Source organism: Ursus americanus, chromosome 24 (assembly GCF_024610735.1).
Source record: "Ursus americanus isolate L20-20 chromosome 24, mUrsAme1.1.p, whole genome shotgun sequence".
NCBI classification, from domain to species: Eukaryota; Metazoa; Chordata; class Mammalia; order Carnivora; family Ursidae; genus Ursus; species Ursus americanus.
Genome location: NC_142150.1, coordinates 43,382,737 through 43,400,350, shown reverse-complemented (window position 1 = coordinate 43,400,350; position 17,614 = coordinate 43,382,737). Strand labels below are relative to the sequence as shown.

The 17,614-nt window shown below is 58.6% G+C and overlaps 1 protein-coding gene across 5 annotated transcripts in view; it reads right to left on the bottom strand.

Annotated features, from left to right (window-relative positions):
* Positions 1-1,501: 1,501 nt before the first annotated feature.
* The window catches only part of TPCN2 (two pore segment channel 2), a 33,125-nt gene continuing 17,012 nt past the window's right edge, over positions 1,502-17,614 (bottom strand). For 3 of the 5 annotated variants that reach the window (XM_045775648.2, XM_045775649.2, XM_045775647.2), the window contains exons 12-25: positions 17,306-17,387; positions 17,001-17,087; positions 15,916-16,035; positions 15,707-15,766; positions 13,934-14,062; positions 13,113-13,162; positions 11,630-11,729; positions 9,059-9,130; positions 7,897-7,973; positions 7,331-7,412; positions 7,159-7,241; positions 6,648-6,729; positions 6,183-6,277; positions 1,502-5,607 (exon numbers count right to left, since the gene is read on the bottom strand). In XM_045775648.2, coding sequence (XP_045631604.1) covers positions 5,529-5,607; positions 6,183-6,277; positions 6,648-6,729; positions 7,159-7,241; positions 7,331-7,412; positions 7,897-7,973; positions 9,059-9,130; positions 11,630-11,729; positions 13,113-13,162; positions 13,934-14,062; positions 15,707-15,766; positions 15,916-16,035; positions 17,001-17,087; positions 17,306-17,387 — 1,198 coding nt within the window. In that variant the 3' untranslated portion in view covers positions 1,502-5,528. The other 2 variants (XM_045775650.2, XR_006775919.2) reach the window with 2 other exon arrangements.

Sequence of the window (17,614 nt, the reverse complement as noted above, 5' to 3'; positions counted from 1 at the left end):
AGCTGATCAAACGTTGTTGAAAAGATCTGCATTATGTTTAGATTTTTAACAGATCCATGGATTGATTGGGGGAAGACGGACATGTTAACAATATCAACTCTTTCTGGCCATGAACAGAACAATCATAGTAGGCAGAATTCTGAGATGACCCCAAGTGACCCTCACCCTTCTATAGGCTCCTCCCGCTGGGCGTGGGTGGACCCACGACTATGATGCCACAGTCACTCCTGGGGTTGGTGCCGATTTCGACACAGCTGACTTCAAGAAAGGGAAATTATCCCGGTGGGCCTGACCTAATCAGGTGAGTCTGTAAAGGGTCACGGCTCTTTCTGGAGAAGAGGCGCGAAGGGTGAGGGATTGGATTCGCAGCAGGGCCTCTGTTGCTGACTGAGGACTAGGGGCCATGTGGCAGAGAACGCAGGCAGCCTCCAGTTCCTAAGAGGCACCCTCCGTGGACAGCCAATGAGGAAATGGGGTCACATCAAGGACTATTACCTACAGCCTCAGCCCTTTCGCCTTGGAATTCGGCTGATGACCTGAATGAGCGTAGGCGAGGGCTCTTCCCAGAGAACCCAGGTGGAGCACAGCCCCAGCCCGGCCATGAAGAGGGCCCAGCGAGGCCGGGGCTGCAGAGCCACGAGCAGGTAAGCGCGGAGTGTCCGAGGCCACCATGCGGTAACTGGATACCCAGCATGCTCCCCTCGAGTCCACAGTCCTGGACATTAATGACATTTTATAGTTTTCTGTATATCGGCCTCGAACATCTCTTGTTCAATGTATCTTTAAGGGCCTTGAAAATTTTACTATCATGTAAATAGTACTTTTTTTGGTATCTTTTAAAAGAAACTTATCAGAGTTTATTGCTAATGTTTAGAAAAGTGATTGATTTCAGTGTATTAATCTTACAGCAAGCCATTTTGCCTAATTCTCACTATTCAATAATTTTAGCCTTTCTATATGGACAATCATGTTATTTGTGAATAAAGAGAAATATTTCTTCTAATGTTTATTTTTTTAACTTATTTATTTGGTTTTAATGAGCTGGCCAGGTTGTAATTTCGCTATTCCTAATTTTAAAGGGACTGACAGTACCATCTCTCCATCTGGAAAGCTCTTTCCTGGAGGTTTGTGGTTGGAGGGCATCCAAAGGGCACCCACGCGGGGTGAGAAGGGCCTCTCTGTGGGGAGTGGCAGCAGCAATGGGAGATGAGTATTTACAGAACTAACCAAGTGAGTGCACAGATGAAGGAGAACGGGAGCCACTCAGAAAAAAAGGGTTACAACCACACAGAGAGAAAACCAGATGTGCCCCGTGGTGTTGGTTTGAAAATGGAGGTACTAGTGTAATCTCATGGTTGTCAATGGATTGGATGGATGGATGGATGGATGGATGGACCAATGGATGGATGGATGGACGGATGGATGAATGGATGGACAGATCGACGGACAGATGAACAGATAGATGGACAGATGGACAGACACACAATGGACAGATGGATAGATGGATGGACAAATGATAGATGGCCCAAAAGACAGAAGGGCAGACGGATGGATGGATGAACTAACAGATGGATAGACAGACAGATGGACAGACAGAGAGATGCATGCACATGCTCCCTAGCTCTATCCTCCAAGAGAGCCGGGGCACACCGATACCCCAGCTGCAGCAGGCACACCGCACACCTACATCTTGGTTCCTAGATGCTATTCTTGCTAAAGGAGCAGGGGCCCTTGGAGCAACGGCTGCTTCCAGGGCTGGGGCAGAGAAAGTGCAACGTGAGCCCGGAACATCTTTTCACGCAGAAAGCAAAGAAGCATTCAAAAGATGGCCGGTACCTAGGAAATGGACACACAAGCTAGATGAAGCGGTTCCCGCTGGCCAAAGGAGAACTTGAGCATGAAATGAAATACAACAACAGCCGACACGTAACCCACCGACTGGAAGGAAGCATGGTGCGCGCACACGAGTGTGGGAGGGAGAAGAAACTGAAGGAAGTTTGGCGAGGCAGAAGCTCACAGAGCTTCAAACCACCCCCTTCACCACAAAGGGAGAAGGAGCAACTTCCCGCTGGGCAGCCCGGCCGCCACCGCCCCACCAAGGGACAGGGTAGGCACCAGCCATGGGGCAAACGGAAATTTCACACCACCCGCCGGGATGCGCTTCTGGAATATTCCTACAAACACCGCAGACTCAAGCTCATGAGGACACCTCGCATAAACCCAACCCGGGGACCTTCCTACACAATCACTCACTGACCTTCGGGAGTGCTGAGGTCACCCGTCCGGGAAGATTACAGGCGACCCGGGGGGGGCGGGGGACCGAACTGGAGGCTCAGAACGCCGTGAACGCAGTGAGCACCAGCCAGCAGGAACCCGTGGCGACCCCAGCCCAGTGTGCCTTCTGTTGCAGGCCCCCCAAAGCACTGACGGTGAAGGGCACCAGAACCACAGCTTCCCCTCCACTGATTCCGGAAGAAAGCTCTACTTGCAACTTTTCCCTAAGTATGCAGCTGCTTCCGTGCTGTTGTTAAACATGGGCCAACTCATGACCTCCCCACCCCCCAGCCCCAGAAATGGCAACTGTGTCCTTCCAGGGGCTCCCCAGTGTGGGCAGGGCCTCCACGGGGAAGCTCAATGGGAAAGGAGGCAGCCCCTGCCCATTTGCAGCCCCTCCTGGTCAATGAAGGACCCGGGAGGAGCTCCCCTTCAGAGCCCCAGGGCAGCTGATGGCCAAGCTGGGCAGGGGGGAAGTGAGACCCCCCTCCCCCACAGCGTGGAGGCTGCAAGTGCTAGCTGGACAGGACTCAGGCCTCCCAGGTAGGCTGGGGCTTGGGTGCCCACCCAAGTCGCTGCCTCGCCCACACTCCAGGGCCATCAAAGACTAGGAGCCAAGGCCCTGCTATTTGGCGTGGGCAGCTCCGAGCCCACAGGCACCCATGCCACCCTATCCCACCCACGGCCCCTTCCCTTCTTCCCCTGAGCCTGCCCCCTCCACCAGGGCAGCTGCCTCCATTCAGCTTCTTGCTGCCACCCGGCCCAGGGCTCCCCAGCCTGTGGACACACACCCCTCCTCAGAGCCTGACCCAAGCCAGGACAGGGCACAGCAGCCTCCTGCTCCTGCCTCCTCCCACCTGCCCGGGGGGTAGCGATACCACTCCAGGTGTCCCAGACTCCTGCACAGCCCTGGGTGACTCCAGGGTCCAGCGGGGCTGAGCCCCCTGCACATATCATGCCCAGCCAGAGTGCGGAGGGGTGGCCAGAGCCCCCACAGCCACAGAAAACAGCATGACCCCCACCAGAGCTGCAAGGGTTTATCTAAGAGATGTGAGCACATGTTCTTTCTCAAATGGGTCTCACCCAGTGCAGCATCCGGCTGGGGACAGGATGGGGGGGAGGGGGACAGGATGGGGGCACCAGGAGCACTGCACACCAGGAGACCCCCACCAGCCCTGCTCCCCTTAATCAAAACCTGAGCCCCAGCTCAACTGTGAATTCAGCCCAGGGACAAAGGCTTGGAAACCGATACCATTTGAAACTGACAGAGGGGATAGTCAGCGCCCCCCAGAGCATCTAAGAAACACCAGCTTGTGGTCCGAAGACACCAGCTCATTGGCCCCAGCTTTGGTTACCCATCCTAAGGGCAGAGTCAGCCTCTGAACAGCACGGTCTGCCAGAGTCCAACGTGGGTTCTCCAGAACTCTGTGCCATGTGACGGTAAGCATCAGAGGGGGCTTCTCTGCACACAAGCCAGGAAACAGGAAGGCAGAAGACTTCAGGGACCTACACAAGGCAGGGCAGAAAATGATACTCCACCTGGCAAGTGCCCACTGGAACGAGGCTCACTGCAGGTGGCCGAGCCTGAACCTAGAGTGTGAGGCCAGGCTCCCCACCTCCAGGGCCTGGGAAAAGCAGTGAGTGCTCCCTGAGGGTCATGGGGTCCAGCGTGCATTGAAAGTGAATCCGATCCTGCCACCAGATGGCGCTCGGACCTTGGGGACAGAGGCTGAGGGGGTGGTGGTACAAGTGGGGGTACACAGCAGCTGACGGGGGGGGGGGGGGGGCTCACCCCTGTCCCTGGGGCGAGCAGGGCTCTGCCAAGGCAAGCTGGGTGCAGACTTCTAACCCACTGCTCCACGAGGTGCTCCCCGCCCAAAACCAGCCTGCCCAGATTCTAAGGAGCCCGCAGAGGCAACAGGTCAGGGAGTGTCCTCAGTACACCCAAAGATGCCCCAAACCTGAAGGGTAGCATGTCAATGCCCAAGATCGCAGGCAAACTCCAAGATCAGAAACTACAATGTTCGTGGGTACATGAAACATAACCCTGAGCACTGGGGTTTCTTGATGTTTTAGAAGTTCCTTTTTCTAGTTACTTTCCTCTAATCCCACTTCCCAGACAAGCTGGGAAAACAGAGGCGATCACTTCCCAGGTGATCACTTCCTGCAGTGGAGTCAGCACCCATGCTCTCGTTTCCCCCCACCCCCACCAAATCAGTACCCACAGCAGACACTGCTAACCTATCCCAGCATTACTGTCCATTAGGCTTCCAGTCCTTCTCAACAGAGACCTCCAGGAGCTCCCACCCATCACTCGAGTCGGCCCTCGAAATGAGAAAACCGTTTGTTAATCTGGACCCACCGTGGCTCAAGCGGCAATGTGGCCAGCTGCACATTATTCGCTTTCCCTCCTCCCCGACCTAGAAGACAGACCCGCGGATATGTAAAGGAGAGCCACCACCAGCGCATACGAGCCTTTATGCAAATTAGAAAAAGATACCCCTCACCTTAGGGAGACGTCCAGTGGCTTGACACACCTTTGCAGCCAGGTTTGTAGTTCACAACCTGAACAACCTTACCTGGCCACACTGTTCCAGAGAAGGACTGGAGTTGTGTCCCAGTAAGAATGATGACCCCATTCTTTGCAAGACTTCAGGATAAATATTATTGGCATTCTGACCCATAAAGAAATACACCCAATCACACTCACGTGAGCCATAAAATAATAAAACAGTTAAGACTCCCCTCATGTAAAACCATAAGCATCCCTATTCAAACCCTGGAAAGCTGCCAGTTGGCCTGTGCAGGCCCCGGGCAGGCCTCTGGTCCCTGAAGGCCACCAGCAGTGAAGGCACCATGGAAATCACAGGGCCCAAAAGGAAGGCCGCTGCTTCCTGCATCTCAGACAGTCATAAACACCCCTGTGGAGTGACACTCTTCCAGTATTTAGAGAAGCCAAAGTCTCACCGAAGCAGCTTACAGGACAGTGGCATGTGCCACGCAAAGCATAGGTGGCCCGCTCTGACGTGGCGCAAAGAAAAGCTGGTGGTAGTTGGTGGTTCGGCTCGGCGGCGACCCAGGGCTCTCTGCCCCAGCCTCAGGCGGGTGGAGTAGTTCGTTCCGTCTGTCCGTCCATCCATCCGTCCAAGGGAAAGTCTCTCCTTCCAGGCTGCAGCTGCCTCCTCCCACAACTGGCGTCCGTCCTGAGGCCACATGGCCCTCTGCCGCCCTTGCCGGGACGGCGCACCTGGGCGTCACCTGCACAGCTGCAGGTGCGGATGATGGCTCAGCTTCTCCATCAGCTCCTCCTCCGCCGGCTCCTCCAGGACGTCCCTGTGGAATCGGGGAGAAGATGTCCAGGGAGCTCTGGAGAGAGAGAGACTTGGGCACCTCCAGGAGGCCGTGCAGCCCTGCTCCCCACTGAGGAATCATCAGACACGTGCACAACTGAGCACGGGGACCTAGGTCCATCTCCCGGATGTGTGCACGGAGTTCCTAAAAGCCCAGGAGGGCAGCCCTCCACCCTGGCCGGCGGGGCGGTGCAGAGGGGCTGCTACAACACATGGAGGGAAGGGGCGGCCGCAGCTCTCCGGGCGACCACCACTGTCCTGCACCAGCAGAGGAAGGACTTTCGAAATCACCGCAGGGAAGTAAGGGCCACCTGCCTCCATCCACCAACAGAATCTCCTGGAGACTACCAGAACCTGAGAACGTTGTCTTAAACGTCCTCATCAAAGAGCAGGACAGAGATCACAGCCCCGGGAGCAGGAGCACAGGAAGCCCAGACCCTGATCCCAGCTCAGAGCTGGCGGAGGGAGTGTTGCTGTCAGAGGACACCCGCCCGCCCCCCTGCCTCGCCCTCCCTTCCTCCTCCCCCCAGAGCAGAAGCCCCTTCCTCATCCATGCACCTGAACAACAGCTCCACGCTCATCTGATAAGTGGTATCCGGGTCCCCAGCAAGGGACTGCAGGTGACTACGGCGATCCCACTTATGAAGAAAATTCTGGCAAGCAGGAGGAAAGGGTGGCCAGTGGGTGTGAGCCCCACATGAACCAGCCTTTTCCCCTCCGGTGTTGGCCAGGCATCCACTGCAGGGAGTGGACCCCTCCCAGACGCTGGGATCCAGGGCCCTGCAAGGCCACCCACTCCTGTAGGAGCCAGATGCCTGATGGGCCTCCCCAGCCCCACCCAGGGGCTGAGCACCCCCACAAGTCAAATGCCAAGGGCACACTAAGAGGCTCCCAGCAGCCAGGGCGAGCAGCACTAGGCCAGAACCCAGCACGGCCAGTCCAGGTGGGGCTGGTCGGCAGCCCCATGCCGTCCTCAGCAAGTGAGAAACCACCCGAGGCAGCCCCAGCAGGGATCTCGCATACCTCCAGAATCAGAGCCAGAAACAGGTTGACCCAGATGACAGATGACACCAGCCACCACGACACAAAGTAGATCTTTGACCACCTGCGGAGGCAAAAAGGCCAGCCGTGGCCCCCGTGAGCAGTGCGAGATAGGACACCACGACTGACGCACGCAGCAACACTCCGTGAGTGCACCCGGAAACTCTGTGACACTCCCATTCCCGTTTTCGAGACAACCCGACCAAGGCTTTTGCCAAGGTAACATGGCCAGTGAGAGGTACAGCTGGGATTTGAACCCAGGACCACCCGCTGCGGCAGGGCTGAGCTCTTCAAGCTCCAAGCTCTTCTTCCCTCAGCCTGCCTCCAGGGCTCCCAGCACCGGGGAAGTCTCCAGAAGCCACACCCCCAGCAATCCCCAGGAGGGGTAAACCCAGTCACTGGCAAGGGCGCACAACTTGCACCGCCACCCTCTGGGCTCACACTGCACTGTGATGGGGAGGGGGGAGGGGCCCTGCCAGCCCGGGTCACTCACGGGCCCGAGTAGCGCCGATAGGCATCCAGGAACACCTGCCAGTTGTTCACCACCATCACGTTCCACAGAGTGATGAGGGCGGCCTGCGGGACAGCAGACACAGGGTCCAGAGGGGCAGGGGGCGTGCAATGGGAGGGCAGGGGCCCCGAGGAGCAGGGGGTGCAGGGCTCACCGCAAAGTCATCAAAATTATTGGCCCAGTATTCCAGCTGCTCAAAGCTTCCGCAGGGTACCGAGCTATTGTCAGGGGCCAGGCTGCAGGGACACGACAAGCTGGGTCAGGGGTGGGGACCGGGACACGGACACCGGGGCGCCCCAGCAGTGCCTCAGCCCCTGCACAGCTGGACCCCTCTGGGCCCTGAGAAGTCAGAGGAAGAACAAAGGGCCCCCGATCTCTGGAGGTGCTGTGAGGGCAGCCAGAGGCCGAGAGCTCCAGACACGCACAGGAAACGGAGCTTCCAGAAGGCAGGATCCAGGTCTGGCTCTGGGCATCCCCCCACCAGCATGGGGCGTGGCCTGAGGGTCCCAGATGGGGTGCAGGGGTGCGGCAGCTTCAGAAACACTGTCAGTACAGACTGGGTGAGGGCACCGGGCAGGGCGGAGAGGGAGGGGGGATAAGAGGAGGGACTAGGAGCCCCCCCCCCCCCGCCGGGGAGCCCGCCCCCACACCATCACCCAGCCTCAAGCTCCTCCGCTCCCCCAGAGGCACTCCTCCTGGCACGTTCAGGCCCCACCTCACCTGCCGTTTCCAGGAGGAGCCACGATGACCCCGCGGAACAGGTTGATGCCCATGATGGCGAAGACATAGTACACCACCTAGGGGGGCGGGGCCGGTATGCTCAGTGCCCCCCGCAGAGGGACCCACAAAGCAGCACACGCCCAGCCCTCGACGCTGCCCCCAGCCATGGGTACTGCTGGCCTCCTCCACAGACACGGAACGCTGGGGTTCCTCCTGCCAAGTACCGTCTCCTGGCAGCCAGGCTGCCCCAGAGGGAAGGAGGGAGGAGCCACAGAGATACACTGGGGGCCAAGGGGAAAGACCCAGGAGCCAAGGAAGGGAGGCTGCTCCAGGACAGGTGTGGCAGGAAGACCGGTGAGAAGGACCCCTACTCTGCATGGTCTTAGGCGAAGGGGGGTCCCAGGGGAAGGGGGTCCCAGGGGAGTGGCAGGTAGGAACTGGCCAGGCTTCTCCAAGAGAAGATGTGCAAGGAACGCTACCCAGCAGTCTCATGCCACAGACAGAAGAGGCGACCACCGGCTGTCCCCACCTATTCCCACCATGCCGGGGCAAAAGAAGGGGCACAGGCCCTGGGCTAACCCAGTCCCTTCTGGGCCTCCGTTCCCTCTGAGGGGCTTCGCGCCTACAGCAGCACGAGGGGTCCCCTTTCCTGGGCTGGGCGATGGGGCAGAGCCAACAGCACCTCAGTGGCAAGGCTGGGTCTGGAACCAGGGGATGTCATGGTTCTCTCTCAGCCAACATGGATGGGAATTCCCAAAATCCCTCTGCACAAGAAGGGCTGACCAAAGCCCCATTTGGGGTCTACGTGGGCTCCGGGGATTCCTAGTGCCTCTCACACTTTTTAAAATCAGTGTCTCAGTATGGTCCGCGATCCAAAATACATGAGCACATAAAAAGTGACCGATGGACCTCTGGCATGGAAAGGAGTGTGGTTGGGCAGCTCTTCCCGCAGACCAGCCCCGAGGTCCACGCTCAGGAACGTTTGCCTCCCGGGCCTACACAACCCGAGAGTGGCCCCTAACACAGGGCCCTCCTTCCTCCAGAGCAGCCAGCCTCAGGCTCAGCCGAGGACTCCCGCGGAGCTCAGACTCACCAGACCCCACACCCAGCTCCTCTCGTGCGCCCACCCCCCCAGCGGCCAGAGCCCACCAGCCAGACTCACCACCAGGATCCCGCCAAAAGCCCGCATGTTTCTGATCAGGTCCAGGATGGTACTAGCCACCACAGCCATTAGCTGAGGACAGAAGGAAAGCAGGACCCTATTCTTCCTGGTCGCACTGAGGTGACACCAGCCCTGCCTGGAAAGGCAGGACAGGACCAGTGCACTACCAACCCACACACCTGTACACACATGCCAGTCAGCCGCCCATACACACCTGTACATGCACCCCATGGCCTCTTGCCCACATACACACCTGTACTTGCACCCCACGGCCACCCGCCCACATACATACCTGTACGAGCAGCCCACGGCCACATACACACCTGTACGAGCAGCCCATGGCACCCGCCCAGATCCACACCTGTACGAGCACCCCAGGGCCACCTGCCCATACACACCTGTACACGCACCCCATGGCCTCTTGCCCACATACACTCCTGTACAAGCACCCCAGGGCCACCTGCCTATACACACCTGTATGAGCACCCCACGTCCACTCGCCCATATACACACCTGTACTTGCACCCCACGGCCACCCGCCCACATACGCTCCTGTACAAGCACCCCAGGGCCACCTGCCCATACACACCTGTACGAGCACCCCAGGGCCACCTGCCCACATACACACCTGTATGAACAGCTCACGGGCACCCACCCAGATACACACCTGTACACGCACCCCAGGGCCACCTGCCCATACACACCTGTATGCGCACCCCACGGCCACCCATAAACACCCCCACACACTCACACATCTACATCCCTCCATCCAGTCACAGGCAGACACACACCATATACACTCACATACACCGCACACACAGACACCTCCATCCACCCAGACGCAGATGTGTCACAATTCCAAGTCCCTTCGGTGAAGCCACAGCACGCAGGAGCTCAGAGCACACAGCCCAGCGACCACGAAGGCTGGATTAGCTCCTGTTGGGTCTGGAGGCTCCAAAGAAGCGCAGACCTGAGGCATCCAGCTCAGCCCGAGTGATCAAGTCTGAGCAAGGGGCTCAGAGACCCACCCAGGCACCCCAGCTACAGAGGGCTGCTCCCCTGACGTGCAAACCTGAGCCCCAGAGAAAGACTTTCCGATTCGCCCGTTTACCCCACCTGAGCTGTTAGCCCCTAACCCTAGACGCTGACAGACCAGAACCACCGTGGGCATGTGTGCACGATTACGTGCGAGTGTGCGGCACGCTCGTGCGTGTGCGCGTCACTGCGTGTGGGCACGGTTACGTGTGAGCGTGCGGCACGCTCGTGCGTGTGCGCGTCACTGCGTGTGGGCACGGTTACGTGCGCGCGTGCGGCACGCTCGTGCGTGTGCGCGTCACTGCGTGTGGGCACGGTTACGTGCGCGCGTGCGGCACGCTCGTGTGTGTGTGCGTCACTGCGTGTGGGCACGGTTATGCGCATGCGTGTGCACAGTAGCGCACGTGTATAGTATGTCGTGCACACACGTGCAAGATTGTGCTCATGGTTCACACGTGTGTTCGGTGTGCGCGTGTGATCTGAGTCTCGACTGTGCTGCAAGTGTATGATCACGGGTGCTTACACGTATGGTTGTGTGGTGACGCATGCATACAATCGTGTGACTGTGATTAGGTGTGCATGTTTATGTGTGGTTAAGGGTGATCACATGCGTGTGTGACCACAAGCCTGCGTGTGGCGTGCACGAAGGCCTGTGTGCAGCAGCCCCCATCTGCACCCAGGGCCCCCAGGCCACCTGCCGATGGGAAAGTCTGCCAGCTAACAAGTAACCCCCGGACAGCACAGGTGCGCAGCTTGGCAGAAGGGACACATGTGCACAGGGGAAGACTTTGACACTCAGAAAGGGCTCTGATGTCCTTGGTTTTCTCTCTCCTAAAAAGTTCTTAGGAAAACGGACAGGGAGAGCGAAGTCTACCTCTGTGCTGGGAGGGCACTGGGCCTAAATGCCCTGTTCACCTGGCTCCCCTCCCTCAAGGCTCGTGTCACCCCCTGTGGGTACATGAAGAGAAAACGGGGCGTGCAGACGGTCACAGCCACCAGGACCGGAGTACTGCAGACTGGCGCCCCAGCCAACCACACTGCCCCACTCCTCTGGGGGGCCTGGAGGTGAGTGCCTTGGCCCATCCCACCTTTGCCCCTCATTACTAGAAGTCACTATGGGCCTACACCCCTGGCCTTTTGGAAACCTCAGGACACCTAGGAACACGCTGGTTCCAGGGCTCCAGCCCCTGCCCCTCACAAACGCCAAGGGCCCCAAAGAGCACAAAGGCCCCCTGCAGCTGGCCCAGGTGCCCCACACCCGCCCACCTGCACCGGCCCTCCCTCTCCTCGTCCGTACGGCAGGGCTGGACGGCTCTCAAGCTCCTAACCGCCCTCCGGCATCACCCAGATGCAGCGCAGGGCTGAGGACACAGACCAAGGGAACCAAGGCAGCCAGGGGGACAGTCCTGGTCTCGGCTCCTCCCCGCCCAGGCTCGGCCAGTCTCTAGGGCGACGCGGCAGCGGGAGCAGGACAGCAGGGAGGCGAGGCGGGGAGCAGGACAGCAGGGAGGCGAGGCGGGACAGAGGCCCACGCACCTTCATGCTGGGGATGATGCGCAGGAACCGGAACACGATGAGCACGTTCACCAGCCGGGCCATGTCCCACAGCGACAGCAGGCCCAGCACCTCCGGCTTCCTGCAGAGACACACAGGAGACGGGCCGGGAGAGCCTCGAGGTGCCGGCAACAGGAAGACGAGGAGATGCGTGTTCAGACAGAAACAGAGACGCAGAGAGCAGGCGGGGGGGCTCCGTCACGGGTACAGGACAGCCTGGACGGCCACACCTGCCAGCCCAGGACAGCACTGGCTATCATACCCCCCATCTTCCACGGGAGAGCACGCAGGTTCCAGATGCCGGAACACCTGTCTCGGGTCCCAGCAGAAGTAGAAGGGACCTGGTTCCCGAGCCAGTCCCCTGGCACCTGCCCACTATCCTACTTAACCCCTTTCTCTGAGCTCGTCTTCTATCCCTCTCGCCTGACCCTAGCTCCTGACTCTCCTGCACTTCCATCCTGTATCCTGGCCCCTCCTGGTGTCTCTCAGGGGCTTACTATGCTCTCGTTTCTACGTAAGTTGAAACTCATTCTCACGCACAACGCTCCCCCGCGATTCTCAGACCAAAGTGCACAGTGGGTTTTCAGTGCGCTTTAGAAACAAGGGAAGCTGGCCCTGCGGCCGCCAGGCAGCGCGGCCCCACCACTCCTCAGGCTGGGGCTCCTGCCAGGCCCCAGCGCACCAAGGACAGCACCAGCCCGACCTGTCTGTGCCACATAAACCCTTCCTGGCTGGCTCTGGAGCAGCTGACCCTAAAGCAAGTCTTTCAGCCCCACTGCCTACCTCCAGCACTTTCCAGATGCTCCACTAGGTCAGAAGCAGCCCGCAGAGATACCAAGATGCCAGGGCTGCCAAGATGCCCGGGGCCAGCACGCGCACTGGCTGGGGCAGCTGTGTTCTGGGCGCCACGACCGGACAGCCACCACAAGCCACACTCTGAGGTGCTCTGGGACCCCCTGCCCAGACATCTATACTGCTCTGTGGCCAGAAGCGGGGGTGGTGGGGCTCAAATAGCAGCCCCAGCCGCCGCCATCTTACAGGGTAGTAAACTGACGCCCAGGGTGGGAGATGACAAGCCAAGGTCACAAGGCTTCCAGCCCTAGTCCAGCGCTCAGGGTCACCCCAGCCCTAAGCTGGGCATCTCCACTCCGCAGGACACCAGGAGCCGCACGCCCATCCTAGCACTGGTGCTGAGCCCACTAGAGGCTTGTCCCAGCTCTGGGACAGTATCGTTCTGACGGCAAGTTAGGACACGTTCCCCAAGAGCAAGGAGAGGGGACGGCTCCCACAGTCCTCAGCCGGCCAAGCTCCGAGCCGCGTGCTCTCCTAATACTTGGGCGCTTCGCCCTGGAGCCGAGCAGCCCGAGCAGGCAGGCCGGGGCGCCTGGGCGGCGGGCCACCCACCCCTGGGGCCTAGCGGGGTGCTGGTTGCTGTAGCCTCCCTCGGTTCTCTCCAGTCACATACCAGCCTGGGTGTGGGAATCGGTACACAGCCAGAGTTGAGATCTCCAAAACCTTTAATTACAAAAGAAGAGAAGGCATCGCTACAGCAACGCTAGTCTAGGGCTTTCACGTGAATTCTAAAGCTCGTGTGTAACACGCGCCCCCCCCCAAAGGGGGTTTTGGGGAGAAGTCAGAGCTCCGCCCTTGTCCCTAGGGTGTGGTTCCAAACGTGGGGCTTCCTGCGGCTGAGAAAGACACTGAGGTCTCAGGAACCGGCGCCCACTCGTATGGAGGGCAGGACACCAGAAAGGCTGGTGGAGGCCCAGGTCAAGGACAGACCAAAGACCCTTCTCTCAGACTTATCTTTGCTCCTGTCCCAAGGGGCCCACAGCAAACACGAATAAATGCTGTACCAGTATGGCAACCGTGACACACAGACCACGCGTGACCCTCCACTCCCACAGGTTCTGGGGAAGGGTGCCAGAGACCCCCCCTCCCTGCCTCCACCCGCGGCAAGGTCCCACTGTGCTTCGATCTGTGCGGGGCTGGTTAGCCGGCAGGATGGTGGCCTCCAGCCGGGCCCCCCTCAGGGGCGGGAGAGGCAGCGTGCCCCCGCGACGCTCAGATGCCATGGAAACCCAGCCGCCTATCGGCGCCCGCTGGCCGCCCACCAAGCAGCTCATGCGGGGGAAAGCCAGCCCCTTGTCGCTGGAGGCAGGAGCCCAAATTCCTGGGGCCCTCCGCTCCGGAGGGACAGCCTGAGACGGAACGTAGCGCAGAGGCAGACGCAGAGAGCACACCGCCCGCCCGGGGGCCAGCAGCCTGGCCCGTCTCAGACTTTACCAGCAGGACGATGGTGAGGAGCCCATCGAACACGTTGCTGGGGTAGGCCAGGTAGCCCGGCAGGCCCAGAGCAAACACCTTCAGCAGCAATTCCAGCAGGTAGTACAGGATGAAGACACAGTTGAGAATCTGGGAGAGGAACACAGGTACCTGGCATTCAGCTCCCCGTCACCCGCCCTCCCCTTACCCGCTCCTCGGGGCTCTCGGGGCTGCTTTTCCCGTGCCCCCACACACACGGGGCATCTCTGGCACCCCACCCTCCTGCTCCATATCCTCCCCTCAGGTGACCGGGCACCCACGCTGGCTTCGGTGATGACCAGCACAGCTGCACCCCCAGTCCACACTCATCTTGCCCACCAACTCCCAACCCCACATCCCTTCTGGGCCGTCGGGGCCTGGGGCACACCCCACCCCACCGGCCCATTCTCCCACATCTCTCTCCCCATGGCTGCCGCCCGAGCCCACCCCCCCCAGTTCTCTGCCCTGACCCCTCCGGTCCACTCTCCATGGGCACATCGGGGTGACCTCTAACAACACACGTGGGCAGTGGCCTCCCCGGTGGGCACGCCTGGCTCTCAGCAGCAACCCCCCCAGCCCCTGGTGTGTATCAGAGGAGATCTTAGCATTGAAGACCACCACAGGCTACTTTGAAGCCAGTCAGTAAAATACAGACGGGCTCCTCCCTTAATGGGGGCCTCACAGCACCATGGCGTGCACAGGGCCATGGGAGGGGCATGTGGGGTCAGATGACTGCCGCAGTCACCTCGCCTCAGTGTCCAGTCTAAATTCCAGATTCTTAGCGCTGCCTCATTCACACCCGTGAAGAGGTCGCCGTTAAGGCAGGAAAAACATTCCTGACCCTATATCATGAGCAATTACCAAGGGGCAGAAAAGGATGGAACCCTGCAGGTACCCCAAAACTCCCATGCGACATTCATGTAACCAGAAGTCTCTCACAGATAATCACGCCGGCCCTCAGGCTTAACAACTACTGCTACAAAAGATAAAATACTGGTCAACTGTATCCACCCTGAGTTCATCAGGAATAAAAACCAGCCACCTCACGAGGAGGAGACCGAAGCTTTCTGGTTCATCCAGGAAAAAAGTACAACGGACATAAGAAAGCTGAGAACTGGACTTTCTTGAAGGATAATACAAAGGAATTTCAAGCATCAGGTCAGGAAAACCATTTTTTCAATTTTAATGCCATGATAAAGTCTACTCTATGCTTAATATGCACGACATACTGCATCAGTTTTAAATCAGAAAAGTCAAGCTTTTTCTTACGTAATCAGGGAACATTTACTCGCTTTCATCAGTATTACCATTGTTCACAAGATCTTTCATTAAAACAAACTTCAAAATACCTGTTTTGTTAGCGTTCTGGCATTGAGTAATGTGGGGGTATTGTTGCTACTTTGCTGAAAATCCAAGATGAAAAAATTGTTTTTAAATTCCTAAGGAGTTTGACAAGCCTTGTAATGTTAAGAAGGGAGTTCATGGTTCCAGAAAGGGCTGAGAACTGGCTGAGAAGCAGCCAGAAAGGGAAAAGCTCCAATCCCAGGGCCACACAAGCCCGGAAGACGCCGACGGCCCCACCTGCTGCCTCCGCCACACCAGCCTCTCCTGGGCCAGCACCCCGTCCTCCGGAGAGCACCCCACAATGGAAGGAGCGGCTTCACACCAGAAGGGCCCCAGGGAAGGGGAGGCTGTGCCCTCTCACTCCCGCTGACTCCCCCATCACCCCAGCGAACGCTGGAACACCTAGCTCACCCCTAGGACGAAGTCGTCACGGTCCTCAGGCAGCATGTCCGCGTCTACCACCAGGAACACCTGCAGAGCCAGAGCGGACGGTAGCTCGCCAGCCCGGCCCAGCGCCCGGGCTCCAAGGCCACGGTCGGGGAGCCAGGAGGAGGGGTGGGGGCCGGGGGGCGGGCAATGAGGCGCCACCCACGTCCACACGAGGCCGAGCCTGCACTCACAGAAATGGACACGAGGTTCCCAAGGGCGATGAAGTTCCCCAGGTAGTCAAAGTAGCGGTGGCTGAAGAGGAACTGGGCGCGCTGCAGGAAGGGAGACGGGTACTCGGGCCGCGGCGGGGGCTGGGGAGGGAACACACGGGGGCTCAAACACACATGCCTGCAGGAGGCCACGGCTGTTGGGAGCCCGCCAGTGCCCGTACCCCCTTACTCCAGCATTCGACTTTTTCCTACCTCCTCTTTTATCCCTGTCTGTCCAGACTAACAAAACAATCTCAAACATGGAACAGCTGCACACACTAAGACGTTCATCACAGGCATCTCTTAACAGAAAGAGCTAGAGAACTAGAGAGCAAAACGGCCCCGGACTGCTCGGGTAAACCGCGATGGAGCACGAGGCGGCCACGCGAATATACGCCAAGCGTTTACCACAAGACAAAAAGCGTTCTGTGAAAAACCACGTGGGAGTTACACACGAATAACTGAAAGCTTAACACAGAACAGGGCTCTTTGTGGACACGGTGCTGAGCTGGATGCCGAGGCCCATCTGGTGACTTTACAAATCAGTGTCAAGGACAAAAAACAAAGGCTTTGGACAAACTCAGGACCCTCCTGGGGAAGGACACAGGGAAGAAGATAAGAGTTTGTTGGAAGTAGGTAAGAGTCTGTCGTGGAGACTGGGAAACCCTTTGGGAAGTTCCTCTGGGTCACACTTGGCCCAGGCCAGTCCCTGGGGTCTATGAATTTCATAAGGTTGATAAAACCACCCCAACTTCTAAGAACCAAGCAATCTCTGCTCCCATTTACCATCCTAGGGGCCGGAATCCCTGGGAAGGCGAGTCCTGGCACGGATCATTAGCAGTCACCCGGGTGATCGATGCCAATGGGTACTGTAACTGTCCTAGCTCACCCCGGGTGGCCCAGCCCCAGTTACCTCTTTTTTTTTTTTTTAATAATAATTTTTTATGATGTTATGTTAGTCACCATACAGTATATCCTTAGTTTTTGATGCAATGTTCCATGATTCGTTATTTGCATATAACATCCAGTGCTCCATGCGATACGTGCCCTCCTTACTACCCAGTTACCTCTTTAATCACCCTTTTGTCGAACTCATTGAAGAGTTTCTGAAACTCGTCGGCTGACAACAGGTCACCACCGTAGGAACGTACCTTCTGGAAAGGAGGGAGACACACACAGGTCAGCCGGGGTCAGCCGGGCCGAAGGAAGGAAGGGCCCGGGACAGAAGGGTGCGCCGTCCCCAGCACCCCCACCCCCCGGCCTGGGCTAAGTGACACCCCTGGGCTGAAAAGGGGCTGGTGGCCGAGGTGACCTCCAGGCAGAGCCCAGAAGCACAGGCTGGGGGGGCATGGGGAAGAGGGGGCCCTAATACCTCCATGATGGCCTGTTTGTGGGAGCTGTCCAGCTGGACTTTCTGAAGCACCTGCAGGAAGTCCTGGGGCTTCACCCCAACTCTGGGAAGAAGACACCCACACCCCGGTGAGCCCGGCTAGCTCAGCGCACCAGGGCGCCTGCACCTCCGGCCGGAGTTCTGCCGCATGTGGCCGAGTGGCCCTGGGCGGTGACGAGAGCCTCCGGGAAGGAGCCCACCACGGGCACCTCAGTCGTCCTGTCATCTACAATCCCCAGAGACACTACCGTCCCGCCTTCAAGAGGAGCACGCCGGCGCTCAGAAGTGGTG